The sequence below is a fragment of the Ambystoma mexicanum genome, chromosome 4q, assembly GCF_040938575.1.
Source record: "Ambystoma mexicanum isolate Mex_15411 chromosome 4q, UKY_AmexF1_1, whole genome shotgun sequence".
Taxonomy (NCBI): domain Eukaryota; kingdom Metazoa; phylum Chordata; class Amphibia; order Caudata; family Ambystomatidae; genus Ambystoma; species Ambystoma mexicanum.
Window position 1 is genome coordinate 902,258,597 of NC_090928.1, and position 19,604 is coordinate 902,278,200.

The 19,604-nt window shown below is 50.3% G+C and overlaps 1 protein-coding gene across 3 annotated transcripts in view; it reads left to right on the forward strand.

Moving 5' to 3' along the window:
- THADA (THADA armadillo repeat containing) overlaps nucleotides 1-19,604 on the forward strand; it is a 2,999,906-nt gene that overhangs the window by 2,831,239 nt on the left and 149,063 nt on the right. For all 3 annotated transcript variants that reach the window (XM_069608464.1, XM_069608463.1, XM_069608465.1), the window contains exon 36: nucleotides 17,596-17,721. In XM_069608464.1, coding sequence (XP_069464565.1) covers nucleotides 17,596-17,721 — 126 coding nt within the window. The remainder of the gene's footprint in view (nucleotides 1-17,595; nucleotides 17,722-19,604) is intronic.

Genomic DNA, 19,604 nt, shown 5'->3' on the forward strand with positions numbered 1-19,604 from the left:
GCTTGCCTGCGGTCCTGTTCGGAGCTCCCTAGTTCTTTCATGTCCCTCTGACACTCGCCAACTGTCTGCTCCTGTTGCCCGCAGGTCTTCATGGAGCTCACCGGTGTTCGCATGTTTCTCCAACACTCGCCAGCAGCCTGCTCCGGCTCCCGACTGCTTCTGCTGCGGGTACCACTCCACTTCTGAGGTGGGCAACATGGCCAATGCGAGCCCTGCTCGCCTTGCTGCTTCTTGCGAATGCGGACCGGGTTCTTTGAGGCGTGGGTCTGCAGGCATCCAGGTTTGGCGTTCAGTTCCACCTCAGCTGTCCCTCGAAGAGCGGGTCCCCTGCTGGTCTTCCTGCTTCTACTTCACGGCTCTTTGCTGGCTCTACTTGCAGGATCTCTCTCTACTTGTTGGTCGCTCATTGTATGTACCTGCAGCCCTCTAACAGGCTACATGTGTATCAGGTTAATTAAACCTGCTTGACCATAGTTAGGCAGACATGCCTGACCTTCCCATTGTTTGGTACCTATGTGGTAATGAGGGGTAATCTTCAATACTCTCAGCTGCCTCTTCTTCGTTTCAGTGCTGTCAGGTGTTGTGTGTGGAATCATGAAGGGGATTGGCTTGTAACAGCCTATAAAGCTTGGGGAAGGGTTGGGTTGACTATTATTAGGAAAAGGGGGATACCATCTCTCACTTAGAGGCATCTCACTCCCAATCCTCAAGGACCCTCCACCCAGGTGATCCTCCCTTGCTTCTCCACCCCCAGGGTCAGAATGCAAAAGCAATGGCCTTTCCCTGGCCACCTGCGTTGAAGATCCAAGGGGAGTAGGAATGAGAATACCCTCAGGTTTCTCACAGTGACATCGACCCCATGTATTCGGGGGCTGGTGGAGTGGACTACTTTGATGATCAGACAGACCTCCTGGCCCAGGCATAGGGACTGCATGGTGCCAATGGGCTAGATAAGTCTCTGGATGTTGAGTTACAACAAACACATATCCATATGCCCATAATCATGCCGAATTCAGATCCCTTGTGGACAAAGTGGTTGACAACCTGGGGCTGAATGCTTCTACTGTACTTGTCCAGGGCTACGAGCTCACGGATATTTTGGACGAGGGTCCCACCACAGAGAGAAATATGCCACTCAACCCAGCCATAGCCGACCCAGTCGCCACCTTGTGGCAACGGCCATGCGGTTAATTCCAAACATACCAGCAAGTACAGGCCAGCAAGAGGAGATCCGTCTTTTCTTCCTCTCACGCTACAGCAGAGGTGTTGGTGGTTCAGGCAGCCACAGTATCCACCAGGGCAGCTTCATCCACCTCCAATTTGCGACCTGAAAGGGAAGGCAAGAAAGTGGATGCTTTTGTCAAAAAGATGTCTCCTTCGAGAGCATTACCTTGAAGGCTAGTAATATTTTGAGCAGCTTCGCAAAATATTCTTTTGGCCTATGGAACGCTGTTGAGCATGCAGCCCAATACATCCCTGAAGGGGAATTACCGGACGGGTTCATGCAGCTGGTGGATGACAGAAAGGAGGTGGTCAGGCAGTCCTTGCAAACAGGCCTAGACTTGGCAGACTGTGTTGGTCGGTCGATGGGGTCGGCCATGGTCCTTAGGAGGCAGGCCTACCAGTGCTCCACACGGTTTTCTCCTAATATCCAGAGTAGGTTGTTGGACATGCCCTTTGATGGGGAATACCTCTTCAGCCCGGATGCCGATGACAGCTTGGAGAAGTTCCAGGAGTCCAATTTTCCCACAAAGTCGCTAGGCCTAGCTGCGCAGCAGCTGGCCAAGCCTGCCTTCAGCTTTGCTTCTAGGGGCAAAGGCTACAGGTGCTACATCCCCTACAACAGGAAGGCGCAGCTCCCACAGAACAGGCAGGGGCAGAGATGTTTCTTGCCCTCCGGCAGGAGCAGGGTGGCCTCTAGAGGCCAGCAGACAGCGGCAGCAGTGGCTGAGGCGGCTCCTTGCTCAAAGCCGCTTTGATTTTCCCCTCCCAACTCACTGGTTGGAGGACGGCTGTCCGAGCATTGGCCCTAATGGTGGGAGATTACCTCCAATGCCTGGGCCCTGGAACTCGTGCAGTGGGGTTATTGTCTGCCCTTCTTAAAACCCCTCAGCAGGCCCCACCACCTCCTTGTTAGCTGGAACCCGAGCTCCAGAAAGAACTACAAGCCTTGTTGTTGAAGGGTGTCGGGGAAGAGATACTGCCCGGGCAGAGAGGGTCGGGCTGGTATTCCTGGTATTTCCTGGTACCCAAGAATCGGGGGAGGTCTCTGTCCCATCTCAGACCTCAGAGCCTTGAACAAGTTCCTGAGGAAGGACAAATTCAAGATGGTGACGTTGAGAGAGATTCTCCATGCTCTCGAGTTAAAGGACTGGCTGGTGTCCATATATCGTCAGGACGCTTACTTCCATGTACGATACATAAAAAGCACGGGTTCCTGATGTTCCTAATAGGGAACAAGCACTATCAGTTCATGGTGCTTCCCTTTGGGTTGACCTCTGCCTTGAGGGTCTTCACCAAGCTCATGGTGGTAGTTGTGGCTCACCTCGGGAGATTCGGGGTCCATGTATTCCCATACTTGGACAACTGCCTGATCCAAGAGAGTTTGGTAGAGCAAGTTTTGCCCCATCTCGTGGACACCTGCTCACTACTCCACAGGTTGGGCTTCTCCCTGAAATTGCAGAAATCCCAAATGGCACCATTTCAGAGGCTCCAAATCATCAGGGCAGTTCTAGACACACGGGTAGGGAAGGCCTTTCTGCCCGAGGAGAGAGTAGTTAGCATTGCGCAGATGGTGCGGCTGTTCCAGAACCACTCCACCTTACCAGCGGCTTCCTTCCTCTGCCTCTTAGGCCTCATGGCCTCCTGTATTGTTCTAGTGCCAGAGGCCAGGCTGCAAATGAGATCATTGCAATTGCTCCTGCGGGGTCACTGGTTACGGATGTGTCCTTGAAAGGCTGGGGCGCTCACTGCGAGGACTTGCAGGTGAGCGGCCTTTGGCCATCAATAAAAGCCAGGTGGCACATCAACAGGCTGGAGTTGTGGGCCATCAGGTTAGCCCTAAAGGCATTTGCTCCATCTCTGAAGGGGAAACATGTCTTGATCTTGACAGACAATACGGTGGCCATGCACTACCCGAACAAGCAAGGTGGTGTGCGCCCTCTCCCATCTGCAAAGAGGCGATGCATCTTTGGTTATGGCTGCTAGAGGACCAGATCTCGGTCTCGGCGATTCATCTGGCAGGGACAGAGAACAGTTTGGTGGATGCTCTGAGCAGGCAGAACACTGTCTCGCATGAGTGGGAAGTGTGCCAGGAAGTCTTAGAGGAGGTCTTCTCTCTCTGAGGTACCCCGTGGTGGATCTGTTTGCCACGGAGTGCTACGCCTTCCCTCCAGTTCCCATCATTCCTTGGGTTCTCAGGAGGTTGATCACCTTGGATTGGGTGAGGAGGACATGGTACTCAGACCTTCTGGACTTAACCATCTGCCCACCTCTCCGGTTGCCCCCCTGCCCGGATCTCCTAGTCGAGTCGAGTGCTCCACCAGATCCCAGAATCCCTCAACATACATGCGTGGCTCTTCAGAGGATGAAATATGATTACTTGTAAGATGTACTCAAGGTGCGGCTAGCTGCACGCAGACCAAATCCACAAAATCCATGTATGCGTGCAGGTGGAGAAGATTTGAGGCTTGGTGCAAGGAACATGAGATAGACCCTATCACTTGCCCCACCACTACAGTAATGGAGTTCCTTCCGTCACTGTCCTCTTCAGGCCTTCAAGTCACCACAGTCAAAGTATGCTTGGCGGCTTTGTCTGTGTTCAAAAGGTCTCTGGATCAATGCTTTTTCTTCACAATCCTGGTTATGGCCCAATTCCTGAAGGGTCTTGTAAATAGGTTTCTGCATGTTCTTTTTGTTGTCCCAGATTGGGATTTGAACCTGGTTCTCACCTTCCTGATGATGGCTCACTTTGAGCCATTGCACTCTTGTTCCTTGTGGCTGCTTACGTTAAAAACAACCTTTTTAGTTACCATCACTTCGTCCAGGTGGGTCAGCGAGTTGCAGGCCCTCTCTTGCAAACTTCCATTTCTGTTTCTTCTGTGAAAAGGTATTGCTTAAGGTGACACTAGGGTTTCTGCCTAAGGTGGTGTCAGAATTCCATCTTTCTCAGGCGATAGATCATCCTGTGTTCTACCTACCTCTGCACCCCTCCATTGAGGAGGAGCGTTTTCCCTGGTTGGACCCCAAAATGGTATTAAGGTTCTTTGTGGCAAGGACGGTGGAATATAGGAAAACAGACCAGCTTTTTGTAGCCTACTCCATGTCAAAAAAAGGCCTAGCGGTAACAAAACAGACAATTCGCGATAGATCATTCTATGTATCGCAAAATGCTACCACTCTGCAGGCAAAGAATTGCCTCCTGGCATCAGCGCTCACTCCACCAGAAGGGTCTCTCCCTTCGTTTTACTCTGAGGTCATTTAAACCCACTGCGCACTCGGCACCTGTTTTGCCCCCCTCCGTCCTTTGTGCTTCCCTCTCCCTGCCCACCGCCTGCCGATTGGCTTGTAGGCCCCAGGAAAATTGGAAACTAGAGCGGGGCTGTAGAGCCTGCAGCTGAGCCCCCAAGGACTCATTTTGACCGGTAAACAGGGGAGAGCAGTGCAGGAGCACCAGCCCCCCCAATGCACACTCAGCGCCTGGTTCCCTCCCCCCACCCCCTCCATCCTTTGCGCTTCCCTCTCCCTGCCCACCGCCTGCTGATTGGCTTTTAGGCCCCAGGAAAACTGGAAGCTAGAGCGGGTCTGTAGATCCTACAGCTGAGCCCCCAAGGACTCATTTGGACCGGCAAAGAGGGTGAGACCAGTGCAGGAGCACCAGCGTTCCCATTTTTGTTTATAGGCAAACTAAATTTGTTTTACTCTGAGGCCATTTTAAACCCACTGCGCACTCTGCACCTGTTTCCCTTCCCTGTCCCCCTCCACGGCCTGCCGATTGGCCCGTGGACCTGCATTGTGACTTGGATCACCTCATCTTCAACACTCGTAGGGTAGCATCCTACCCGAGCACTGACCTCTCAACAAAGGACCTCAAGGCAAAGGACAGCGCCTGTGTCGGAGGCAGCTCCAGACCGTGTTGGCCCATGTTAGCCTGAGGAGCCTGCAGTCGTCACCCAGCAGCCACTGACTACGTGCGGTTACGGCCAGGGGTTGCAGCCATTACTGCCCCCCCCTAAACTGACTAACCCAATGACACATTATTCATTTTCTAATGACATTTGGTCCAACGTACACAGCCAAGAGTCTTTTATTATTGTAAAAGTACCCTACTCTATTGCACCAGATAGCCACCTTCTCGGATGTCGCATTTGCTACTGTGCCCCCATTTTAGGAATCTCTAAGCTAGCTGCTGTTGTTGCATCTGCTTCTGTGCACCCATCTTGGGTGTTTCTCCCACTGTCCAGGTGTCACAATCTTAGGGCTTGCTGCCTCTGGGCCCCCATTTTAGGAATTTCAAAGTCAGATGTTTTTGCATTGACTACTGTGCCCCCATTCTCGGAATCTCAAAGCTAGTTGCTGTTGTTTCATTTGCTTTTGTGCCCCCATTGTAGGTGCCCCCATTATTTTGTTGCATTTGATATATGATATGATATGGCATTAATAACACGCCTATATACAAGTCTTTCAAGGCGCGACGAGGCAAGGGAGGGGGAACAGAGGGAAGACAGACAACGATCATACTAGGCCTGGTGTCATTCAGATCGCGCAAGTGCATGGGAAGGGGGAAGGAGGAAAGTGCGGGGGGAGGAGGGGACAGTGTGGTACCTGGGATAATAGAATACATGGAGTAGGTATATGGGATAATGGCTGCAACCCCTGGCCGTAACCGCACTTAGTAGTGGCTGCAACCCCTGGCCGTAACCGCACATAGTCAGTGATTGCTGGGTGACGACTGCAGGCTACTCGGGCTAACACGGGCCAACACGGTCTGGAGCTGCCTCTTACACAGGTGCTGTCCTTTGCCTTGAGGTCCTTTGCTGAGAGGTCAGTGCCTGGGCAGTATGCTATAATAGGTAAAAGTACGGTTCGAGAGCAGAGGGTGGCCGGGTAACCAGTGCAGTTTCAGTATCAGCCAGGAAGTCGGCAGGGGAAAGGAGGAGAAAAAGCAATAGCAGAGTTTGTAGGTGTCTCACCCACTATCCTAGTCTCAAATTATTAAGTCTTGCTGCTTCTACTACTGTGCACCCATTTTAGGAATCTCAGAGCTGGCTGTTGTTGCATCTGCTTCTATGCCCCCATTCTAGGAATCTCAAAGTCAGGTGTTGTTGCATTTACTACTGTGAACCCGTTCTAGGAATCTCAAAGTCAGGTGTTGTTGCATTAACTAGTGTGCCCCCATGTTGGAATCTCAAAGCTAGCTGTGTTGCATTTGCTTCTGTACCCCCATTGTGGCTGTTTCTCCCACTATGCTGTTGTCAAAATCGTAGGTCTCGCTGTTTCTACTGTGCCCCCATTTTATGAATTTCAAAGTCAGTTGTGGTTACATTAACTACTGTTGCATTTGCCTCTGTGCCCCCATTGTAGGTGCCCCCACAGCTGTTGCATTTTCTTCTGTACCCCCATTGTAGGCGTGTCTCATAATATACTGGTGTAACAATCTTAGGTTTTGCTACTTCTACTACTGTGCCCCCATTTTAGGAATCTCAAAGCAAGGTGTTGTTGCTTTTACTACTCTGCACGCATTTTTAGGAATCTCAAAGCTTACTGCTGCACTTGCTATTGTGCCCACATTTGAAGTGTTGTTGCATTTTCTACTGTGCCCCCATTTTGGGTGTTTCTTCCACTATCCAGGTGTCATAATCCTAAGGCTTGCTGCTTCTGCAACTGTGTCGCCATTCTAGGAATCTCAAAGCTAGGTGTTATTGCATTTACTACTCTGCACCCACTTTAGGAATCTCAAGGCTAACCATTGTTGCTTTTGCTACGGTATCCCCATTTTAGGAATCTCAAAGTCAGGTGTTATTACATTAACTACTGTGCCCCCATTTTAGGAATCTCAAAGCTAACTGTTGCATTTGCTTCTGTGCCCCATTATAGGTGTTTCTCGTAATATCCTGGTGTCACAATCTTGGGTTTTGCTGCATCTACTACTGTGCCCCCATTTTAGGAATCTCAAAGTTTAGGGTTGTTGCATTTACTACTCTGCATCCATTTTAAGAATCTCAATGCTTGCTGCTGCTACGCTTCCTATTGTGCCCACATTTTAGGTGTTGGTGCATTTTCTACTGTGCGCACATTCTAGGAATATCAAAGCTAGCAGTTGTTAAAGCAGTTGTTACATTTGTTGCCGTGCCTCCATTCTAGGTGTTTCTCCTGCTATCCAGATGTCATAATCTTAGGTCTCGCTGCTTCTTTGCCCCCACTTTAGCAATCTCAAAGCTGTTACCCCCATTAGTACAGTAGCAAGGTTTCTCCCACTATTCGGGTGTCCCATCTCTAGGTACCATTGCATATACCACTTACCCAATTCTAGATATCTAGCAGCTACTGCATCTACTAGACTTGAGTAACTCGTTCCTCCAAATACACGACCCCAGCACTCCCAACCTGCAGTGACCCACCCAACCCCGATAAACCTCACCTGTCGCAATGTTCCCCTTCACGACCAGTGCCAGCACTCCCAACAGGACAAAAACGGAGCGAGAACAACTCCTCTCCGTGCCCGCAACAATGACCCTGCAACTACGCAGCCACCCCAAAATCCAATCTAACACACAACCTTCCCACTCTGTCCACAACCAACAAACGAACGAAAAATGATTTCAAACAAATACACTCCGTGCCCGACCTACCGCTACCTTGCTAGCACCTTCATTCTCAAACTTCATCCACACATCACCACCCTCTGCCCTCAGCCCCAGAAACATCGCACACACACTCACCACATCGCCACCTTTGTAACTCCCTCATCCCGAAACTCCATCCATACACAACCACGACTTGTGAGAAACCTGAGGGTATACTCCCTATCCAGCCCCGAGAGTCCCTTATTCAGTTAGCTTGGGAGGGACCAATGCTCTCAGACCCCAACTCAAAGGGTGGATGGAAGAGAGAGCAGCACCTGGAAAGGGGAATCTGAGGTTGTGTTCAGGAAAAGACCACACGTGAGGCATGTTTTTACACATAGGAGTAGAGAGAGGAAGACGAGACCTTACAAGCCTTTATAGGCTATATGACATCTACCTCACTTCCTCCAGTGGATCCCTCTGGCCAAGAACCAACGATCCCTCTGTATATAGCCAAGCCACTAGGATTGCAAACGTCAAGCACCCCAACTCTGAGAATACTCCTTTTTCTGTGATTCCCTGCTCTAATGATCCCTCCATATCCAACAAATCCCCCAGGAACCCAAACCCCCTTGCACCTTAAAATCCATCTCTCCCACAATCGCTGTTAACCTGTACCTTGTCCGAACACTCTCGGACATTCTTTTCCCTATCTCTCTGGTTATTCTTTTCCAAACACCTAGTATACTCCGATGAAACACTACCACTCCCACAATCACCCTTGTTTAATTTTTCACATTAATCCCGATCATTCCCATTTGCTTCCCAAACCCTATCAATCTCACCCTTCCGACTTTACCAACACCCCTAGGACGAAGAATATAATTTCCCATGACAACCCCTTTCTTTTTGACACAAACACTTTCTTACCACATGGAAGACGGCAGACTAACACCAGAGCCGTTCACCTGACATGTCCCAATATAAGCGTCAGGCAAAGTCAGGCAATTGACTTAAATCACACACACCTGACGGCCCTTCCTTTTCCCCTCACGGATAAAAGGTGGAGCAAGAGAGCACAGTACGAGCAAGGCAGACCGCACTACGAGACAACTATCCAGACCCAACAGTTCAAGAGGAGGATAAAGGCGGCAAATATTGAGAGGCCGATGAGGAGAGACACACCGTTGCCCTTCTCGTCAAAACCCTATGAACCCTCCGCAGAAGGAATCGTAAGATCGAGGACAATAGCCCAAGTGTCCTGTAGCAGATGTCAACGGTAAACGGAGCGTATCGACCCTGATAAGCCGGAGAGAGGGAGACTCCTGCTTCCGTGGTACCGGACTAGACTCCAGTTAAGAGGAAAGCCAAGCGGTTCATCACAACCAGTGAGTCAAAGGGGGAACCGATAAGAACCGGGCTGTGGTGAATGAAAGTCACAAAGTGGCAAAGTGAGAGAAGTTCAAAGAACAATAAGATTGGAAAGGGGAGACCAGCTGCAGAATGGGACCGGCACCACGTGGGTGCTGTTCCGAAAAAATCTAGTCGATCCCCATCTGGGTAAAACTACAGATACCAGAAGGCTGTAGGAGAGCCGCCAAGATAGGTCAAAGTGGTCATACAGGAGGTCAAGCAAAATCACTGTACAGTGGAAAGCCTTTGACCTAAGAACTATAAAGAAAGCAAGGGTAGTGAATCCTGCCACATGAGAAAGCAAGGGAAGCGAATCCCATAAACATTGAAAGTAAATGTGAAGGTGAAGTTGGCAAGAGTGAACCCGGAAGAGGGATGCTGACGCGATGGGGGCAAAGTCTAAAGTCCCAAGAAGCAGTGTGTTGACAAAGGTGAACCTGGCCGAGGGATGTCCACTGGAACTGTCTAAAAAGACATTAAGATTTGTAAGTGAAGGAAAAGCCATAGTGAACCCGGCGGAGGGAGGCTGAAAGCAAAGAGGGGTCTGCGCCCGGAAGAGGAGGACCCAGGGGCGAATCCATCACCTGAGAAATGCATAGAACAGAACTTTGTGTTAGTTTGTTGTTTTTCTTGGTAAACCTATCAGGCCCTCAGTACCAGGAAACCACAACCACCGAAGGCCTTGATATTGATAGGAACTGTTTTAGGATCCAAGCCCAGAAAAGGGAGATCCAGGGGGTGAAAAGCTATCACCCAACACCACGAGAAAGAAGGGTCAGCGGCCGGAAGACGGGGATGAGGAGTGAAGAATCCTCATCCGAAGTAAACTAGGAATCAAACTTTTGTTTTGTTATTGAATACGTCAGGCCCTAGAAGGCAAGAGACTTTCAAGAGAAACAAGACTTGGCCATCGACGGCCCTTATAGCTGCAAGTGGAACAGGAGTCTCGTGCTGGGGAAGCTCAAGAGTGTACTGTGCTCAAAGATCCCATTTTACCCTCAAAACGTGGGGAAGGGAGATCCAAGCTACCGCATCCTGACATATTATTTGTGAACACTTCTTTCTTTTCTTGAAAACCATACCACACCCTTTTTGTATTAGCTGTAAGGTTTGGCAATAGGTTTCTTAGTATAGGCCCTTTTTATTTGACACAACACCACTAGGACTGCCTTATTTTCATTTGATGGTCAACGCTTTATCCCATTTTAGATTTAGGGTTGCGTTTTTCCAACCTACATACAGTTTAATAAACACCCTTGAACTGTGATCACTTGTGATCACTGTGATCACTTGTGTCCGTCTTTACTGTTGCCACCATGAGTTCCTTACAGCCTCCCTAACCCCAGAACCATCCCCCACTCCAACCCCACACTCCCCTCACACTCTCACCTGACCTCTGCCTCTCTAGCTCCACAATTTTCAATCTTCATCCACACACAACCATGCCTACCTACCCCATCCCCAGAATCATCCCGCACTGTGACGCCCTACTTCTCTCACACACTCATCACACCGCCCCCTCCCCGCACACCAGAGGAGCCACCCGGCACACCACAAATCATCCCCACTCTTCCATGCCCCCACCCACCTGCCCGGAGGCCCTTCCCTCGTGCAACACCTCCACCTGGCCACATGCCAAGAATGACTGTCACCCCTACTCTCTCTCTCACTGCACTACCTCTAACACCCAAGCCAGAGGAGCCCTTTGGTGCTGCAAACAAAACCCCCTAACCACCTTAGCCGCTTCCAGACCCCATCCCATAAATTCCATGCCCCACTCCTCCCAGGTCCGCAGACATCACCTCTACCCACATCACCAAGAATCACTCACCACGCTACATCCAACTCCCAGGCCAGAGGAGTCCCACTGGCGCTCCTGGCACCACCCCTCCGCCACCACCACCTTCACACCTGTCCCTCCCTGCAGATGATCTCCATACAGATCTTCACCCCAGCCCACATCGCCCCACGCCTCAGCTAGAACCTTGCAGACCGTCTCCTCCCCTCAATCCTCACAATCACTCGTTCAGGGTGAGGTCAATGTCCCTCCACTAAACCTCACCCCGCCGACACCCCCGCCCCAACCCCGACTCACCAATTCCCCACCTCCTGACAATACCTGGCGTGCCCCCAGCAAACACTCCTGGCTCAAACACACAACCCCCTAGCATCCACTATTTCATTTGCCCATCCACACAGAACTTTACCCCATAGACCTTCACCCCATGCCTCAGCCAAAACCCTGCAGACCTTCCCGCCCCCAAACATCACCAAGCACCCTTTCATAGAGATGTCAATGTCCCTCCTCCAACCCCATCATCCCGCCGTCAAACTGACCCTCCAACTCGGTCCTACCTTGCCTCACCCTTTCCCCACCGCCCATCACTGCCCGGTGCCCTCTCAGCAGCCCCAACCTGCCCACACCTCCCCTCCACTGAGCCAAACCACTCTCACTCTCCATCAGACCTCACCCCTCCTCCCCCTCACACACACCCACCACCCACTCACCCTACATCCAAAGACATCCCCTTCCCCTCTCTCTGCATGGCGTGGCTTGCTCTCTCCAGAACTATCGCCTCACCCCCCCTTCAAACCACCTACCCTCTCACACACCTCCTGTGCCAAAATGCTCAAAACTCAAAAGTAACGACCGCCCCTCACCCTCAACCCTTTGTGCCTCTCTTCGCCTACATCAGTCCTCCATCCCATCCACCCACAGCCCTGCTGCTATCCACTCCTAGATTGTCCCGCTTCAGACACAATTCCTCGCCTACCACCTCCTCATCTCCACCTCCCTCCAGACCTGCAACCAACCCACCATCCAGTTGATACCCACCCACTGCACCAACAGCACTCACCGCCCACCTCCCTTCTTCTATCCAATTACCTCCATCGCAACCAAAGCAGCCACTGCACGCTCTCTGTTACCGCTTCCACCCATCCGCACCTCCTTTGCCCCACCAAACATCATTACTGAATACTCAGACTGTCCCATTCTCTCCCACCACCCAGCCACCCGCTGCCCCCGATTGCCCCCACTGGCCACTCCAGCCCATCATGCCCATCCTGCCAAGAACACCACTAGAACCACTTCCCCATACCAAGTCACGTATTCAATGCCCGCTCCATGGCCAGAAACCGTAACAGCGTTTTCGACCTTCTATCCACCGAAAACCCCTATCTCATCTTCATAACTGAAACATGGTTCAGAGACTACTTAAAACAAGTCGCACACAAGGCTTTCCCTCCCTGCTACATTCTCATCCCCCACAACAGAGCCACCTCCACAAACCCAATTTATCCATCTCTCTCATCGAAACCCAGCCATGCACAGCTAACTTTGAATCGCTTCTGATCAGACTCTCCCTCTCGGCCGCTTCCTTACACAGTTTCCTACTCATCTACAGCCCGCCGGGATACGACTTGCAAACAATCTCTGTGACTCATTAGCTACCATCCTGGTCAACCATCCGGCACTCACCCCACTGGGCGACTTCAACATCTGGTTTGATAATCCCAACAACCCCACAACCCAGCCCTTGGTCGACAGCCTAGAGGCACTCAACCTTTGCGGGCACTTTACTGGTCCCACCCACATCAGAGGCCACACCCTTGATGCAATCTTCAGCTCCTCTGACCTCGTCTCGGTGTCCATCCCCATACCCCTCATCTCGACTGACCACTCAGCCTTACCCTTCTCTATCCACACACCTACCCCACCACCCCTCATCCACCCAATCTCACTAGATGACCACAAATGCTGGAACATGGTCAAGGTATTACCTGACCTGGCTGAAGCCCTGCTACGCTCACTCCCACCCACAGACAGACCTCTACCTATTGAATCCTTTGACTCTTGGCTCAATGACTCACTCATCCCTCTCACCCCTTCACGACCCGCGCGCACCCGCAAAGGACCAATCCCCAAATGCTTCACAACCAACCAGAAGTCTGTCAAAACCCATAACCGCTCCCTTGAGCGCAAATGGTGAGCCACAAAGACTCCCTGTAGGAAATCCCTGTTCGCTCGCCATTACAGTAACTACAAAACCGAGATCCGAAAGGCCAAAAGACTGACTATAATAAAAGAATCCTAAACTGCCACAACAGTAGTGAAGAGCTCTATAGGGTCATCCCAGAATTCGTGAAGCACACTTGCACCATTGCCCCTACCACACCCACACAAGTGCTCTGCAACTCCCTCTCCCATCATTTCTACAGAACAGCAATTGACAGGACAGCCACCCTTATAATACCAAGCTGTCCAACCTCGCCCCCCTGCCAACTCCCCCCACTCAAGATCCTCCGCCCCCTCCCGCAGCACCGACCTTCGACTCCTTCAAGCCGATCTCGAGTGAGGAATTCCTCAAACTACTGTCCAGCAGCAGACCCTCCGGGTCGCCCCTTGACCCCTGCCCAGCCCCCCTCCTCTAAGAAATCTTTTCCTCCACTTGTGCTAGAGAACAAGCTAGGTCCATACTCAACGACTCCTTCACCTCAGGCTCCTTCCCAGACCCCTTGAAAGTTGTGCACGTCAAGCGCCTTTTGAAAAAGGCATGCCTCGACCCCCCTCCAGCCATCCAATTACAGTCCCATCTCCAACAACAGATTCCTAGCAAAACTCATCGACCGCTCTGCCTACTCTCAGCTCAACCTTTTTGCTGAATGCAGCAACCTACTAGACCCTGCTCAGTCTGGTTTCCGACCCCGCCATGGAAAAGAAACCACACTGATTTCGATCTGGGACGACCTCAAAGTCACTGCTGACTCTGAAGGATGCGCCGCTCTGATTCTCCTTGATCTCTCAACTGCCTTTGACACCATTAACCACTCAACCCTACTCAACCGACTCCACTCCCTTGGAATCCGAGACCTAGCTCTCCCTTGGATTTCCTCATTCCTTAGCAACAGACTACCCTTCCCCCTTTTACCTCCTCCGCTCGCCCAGTGAATACCAGAGTACCACAAGGCGCTTGCCTCTCCGCGCTCCTGTTCAACCTTTACGTGACCCAACTGCCAGGAACCATCTGCTTGCACAACCTCACTTGCTACTATTACGTCGCAGACACCTAAATTATCATGAGAATCCCAAAAATAAGCTCTGGTCACCCCTGACCTAGAAGCTTGCCTCAGTGATATTGACGAATGGATGACTAGAAGCCACCTCCTTTTCAACCCGGGAAAAACTGAAATCATGGTGTGTGGCAACACTGCTCTACTCCCTCAACCACTCTCATGGTCCCCTCCCTCAGCACCCCTCTCCCCCAATCACCAGCACAGTCAAAAACCTTGGATGCATATTGGACTTGGACCTAACTCTGTCCCACCAGATCAAAAACAGATCCGCATCCTGTCACTATCACCTCAGGCTGCTGAGACGCATCTTCCCTTATCTCTTTTCCCCAACAGATTGACCTCTATTATGATAATTGTCATGCCCAGACTAGACTATGCGAATTCCATGTACCTAGGCGCTCCGTCATGCCAACTGAACAAACTCCAAAGAACCCAAAACGCAGCTGCTAAACTCCTGCTTGCTCTGGGACGAAGAGACCACATCTCACCTACTCTCAGCACCCTCCACTGGCTTCCCAATAATGGAAGAGCCACTTTCAAAATCCTATGCATCATGCACTGAGCAGTCGACAAGTCTGGCCCATCCCACTCAAGAGAAGACTATACTCTACCGCCCATCACGCTCCATAAGGTCAAGCACAGCCCTCCTAATGATCCCAGCCTCCACCTCAGCTAGAATGGGAGGGTCAGACTTCTCAACCTTGGCACCAACTGTATGAAATTTGCTATCTTTCCATATTTGTCACACTCAGGATTACATGTCGCTCTGAAAAGCAGTAAAAACATGGCTCTTCCCAAATCCATGAAAGATCCGTTCACAGCCATCCACCAATCCCCAAAGACCAAAGTTCAGTGAGAACAAGAACAAGCACTAACCTGAGACATAGCATGCGAGCCATGGAATACTGCTAGCCAATAATTTAACTCTCTCACCGTGGAAAAGCAGGGCAGTCATGACACAGAAATCGGCCATGAGACCGATACATTTCCTGCCTTTTGCAGCTAAAAGCTACACGCACCGAACTCAGCCTCCAAAGTATTGCTGGTGCTATAGTAGCAATAGAAACAACCTCTACCCATGAATAACTAAGAACCCTGTACTGGCATGACAGAAGCAACTGTGCTTGGTCAAACGCTCTCAAGAGATCATATATAACCCAAAAAACACTCACCTACCCAGCCTAAATTCTATAAAGGAACCGGAAATAGGCCCCCCGAGGCCAACTCCTGAGTGAAATCCATTACCACGAACCCGCAGTGCAGACTCCCCCGGCGCACTGAGCTCCGTAACCATCCCATATAATGATGCCACCCGCCAGTAACCGCAAACTCATTCCTACCATTGTGGTCACCCTCCAATTTACACCAGCAAATAATAGAATGCAGCCACACCCCTCAATCAATTCGGCCTAGCTGCACACATGCCTACATTGCTCATATAACACCTCAACAACCTGGTGGAACGCAGCTGTGCTCCATGAAAAAAATCAGCCTAGCAGCACACATAATCTCTTGCAAATGCCCCACGGCAGCCAGAATGCAAACTCAGAGACCACCCTCCATGCTGCGCATGTAACACTGATCTCTCACATCCACGCACTACACTTAGCACTAGAAAGCAGCCAACACGCACAATCCGCACCAGCTGCACACATACCAAGTGCACCCAAGCACTATATGCTACATTACTCTCAACTGATACGGACCACAGTCCCTGAGGGCGTTCATCCCACAGTGCTTTGAGATCATACCAATGGTACATAAGGCACTACACAAATGTACTGTAACATAACATAAAGCTTTGCAAAGGGGGTTCCGGTTAGGGAAATCTGCCGGGCGACGACTTGGTCCTCGCTCCATACATTTACGAAGCACTATTCTTTCTATGAATTCTTCTCCTGCAGATTACTGATCACCCCTCCCATCTGTCCCTGCTCAGAAAGCATTGCAGTTGGTGTATGTCTATTCTCGAGAGAAGGAGGTCTTAGTGATGGGTTTAGAGTCAGTTGCTCTTCTGGCTGGCAAGCCACGCCCCTCTTTGTTTTAAAAAGAAAAAAAGGAAATACAAGTTTTCTAAAAATTCTTCTTTTCACAGTGGGGATCCTTGATTTTTCTAACCCTCTATTGGCTAGTTCTCACTGGTTTTCCTCTGCAGTGGCTGAGTTCGGGGGTGGGGGGGTGGCAACTGAGGTATGGGGCATAGTGACGCAGTATATATACGACGCCCAACGTCGAGCACCGAATCAAGACCGATTGAAGGCCAAGTCAAGGTCCTACACCCCCTATCGAAGTTTTTTTGCGAGCAGCTGAAGCTGGAAGGGCATATCCATCTGTGGAGGAATCTGCGGAAGAAGAATCCATAGAAATAATGGAAATAACATTACATTAAGTAATTTCTCCTTCTGTGGGTCGGTCTGCAAGTAGGCGTACAAGCTTGAAATATACAAGATATTGTTTGCCCCATCTTTTATTTTTTTTAAAACACTGGATGGATTTTCACTATACCAAGCATAGAACGGCGGGGACCTTATGCTAACTTCTTGAGCAAGGGATTTATGACAACTCACTGTGGTTGACATTTCACTGCAAAATTTACGCCTGCATTTTTATCGGGGGCCAACACCCATGCCCATCTTCTACCACCCTGCTTGCTCCCCAAACCTCCCTTTTTCTTTCTTTAATTTACCAACGAGAACCTTCACCCCCATAAAAATGCTACAGTAAAATACCCACTTACAGTGAAAGGGCTGTGCTGTGTTCAGGGGATACCGCACGCAAGTTTGGTGCAAATCTGTCAAGCGCTTTTTGCTTTCGGTGATGGCAAATTATGTCCTATGACATTTTGAATGGGATAAAAACATTGCCTGCCGCAAATGCACAAAACTTTATTTAAAAAAATGGTATTGTATATATATTTTGGGGAATGTTTTGACTAGTTTCTTTCAATGGCTTGAACATTCTAAGCATCACAAAAAAGTGCTTTTCCAGTGGGAAATCACACTTAACCATAACTACGATGTCACTCCCGCTGACTGTAATATATTTAATCTGGCATAATTAAGGATTAAAGCAAATAGGCATGACAACTTTGCCGTGCAACAGATGCATCATAGAAAGACAATACCGTGGTACAGCTAACGTTATAACAGGGACAGCATTTCTTCTCATTTTGGTTCAGTAACCAAGTGCATCCATCTCCCGACACCTGATGTTTAACAACTTGCATATTTCAATTTTCACACTGGTAAATATTGAGAAAGTGCACTCCCATTTTGCCTCAACTAATATATTTTGCTGAAATGATTATTTTTCATATCCTCAGATTTATCAGATGCTTTGATCCTGTGGAAATGTGTATTTCAACTGCTGCAGTGTGAAGAGCCTATAGTCCGGGATACAGCTGCAGACCTCATTAGGGTAAACCATTGTCAGAGTGTGAAGAAAGCAGGTATTTCATTTTGAAACTTTACTTTCATATGAATGGGAAAATGTACTCCTAAATGCTATTGTGATCAAATTAACCTTAGCGAACAATACAGTGCACAGCTTTTTGTTAAAGCCTGATTTACCCTCTACTCCTTGCATAAGGGTTTATTTTATTAATGTGATGTTAAGCTGTGTATTTTCCATTTGCACCAAAACCAGTTGCATTTGTGTCTTTTTTCTCCTCTTTTGTTTGTGTTTTTGGACTTTGCAAATTATATAATGACAATAATGCATCAGTAGTAATAGGAAATACATATTAAATCAAGACACAATTAAATAATTCTTAAAAAGAGTCCACATCCAATCCCTGCAAGAGACAACATTTGAGGGGATTGGGTCCTCCGACGTATTCCATATCTATGACAGTAATCACCACAGCTGTGCTGCTTCGGAAAATCTTTTGGCGTCTGCGTCCTGCATCGATGACGTCGATATGCCGTCTTCGAGGACCTCCTCAGACGGCCGACGTCACCGGATGTTATAAGTAGGACGCACAACGCCCGTAGCCATAGTTCCGTTTTTTCCGCAAACTTGTTCGCTTCGGAGATCGTGGCGCGCCTTGACTCTTTGGAGTTTCTGTTCTTTCGGTTCTTCGAACCTGTTCGTTTGTGAAGTTTATCGGGATGGCTTCCTCTTCTTCCACCCCGCGTCCGGGCTTCAAGAAGTTTGGGGACTGCGGGTCCCAGATGTCAGTGACGGACTTGCACGACACCTGCCTCTGGTGCCTCAGGGAGGCCCACGACACGGATGATTGTGTCGACTGTGTCGTTCTAGTCATGCCAGTTCCAGGTCCCGGTCCTCGAAGCGCTCGAGACCGTGTGCACCTGTGAAGTCTTCGAAGAAGACGTCGACGGCTGTGGCGCCAAGGTCGTCGAGGGACTCTCTTGAGGCTTTGCCATCGAGGAAGTCGTCGACGCCATCGGCACCCAGGCTGTCGAAGGACAAGCTCGGGGCTCGGCCCTCGAGGCCTGTGTCGAAGCAGTTGATGCTGTCGGCGCCACGCTCGACGTCGACGCGATTCATTCGACGCACTCTACGCCTTTCGAGGCTGTCTTGTCGGAGGTACCCCGTGGCACGGTGGAACCCCCTAGAAAGGCTCTGGCCAAGGCCAAACATGTCTTTGTCCCCCATTCTGTGCCCAATTTCCGCCATCTGGATTATATTTCTGAGGTGGATGAGGGTTCTGAGGATGGGATGGTTTCTGATACGGTACCAGATGAGATTATCTCAGGACATAGCCAGATTGAGGACCTGCGTCAGTCGCTGCACGACGCCAGTGGTCTGGCCACCTCTCCGGGGGTGGAGTTCTGTAGGCCTGAGCCTGGCACCCATGCCGAGTCCTCGTACCGGTGCCTTATGTCGATGGTCACCGAGTACTTGGGGTGGTCTGCTCCACCAGGGGATTTTCTGCAGGATGACCTGACGGATATCCTCGACCCAGGTCCACCAACTGACCCGGTACTGCCGTTCCATATGGCTCTACAAAGGAGGGTGGCGGTGGCTTGGACTGCTCCGGAGAGTCTCCCGGCAGTGGGCAAGTCTTTGCCGCGAAAATACCGCCCAGCCAGTAGCGACCCTTGCTACTTGACCACGCACCCCACTCCGGAGAGTTTGGTGGTGCAGGCGGCAACGGCCCCAGCAAAGCAGGCATCGTATCCTACCATCTCTCCTGATAGGGACGACAAGCGTTTTGATGGTTGGGCGAAAAAAGTGTTTTCTTCAGGGGGTATGGCTCTTCAGGCAGCCAACTCTGTATGTGCCTTGTCACGTTTCACGCACACTCTGTGGAACTGTGTTTCCTTAGCGGCTGAACATCTTGCCGAAGGGGACGAACGGGGTGGTTTT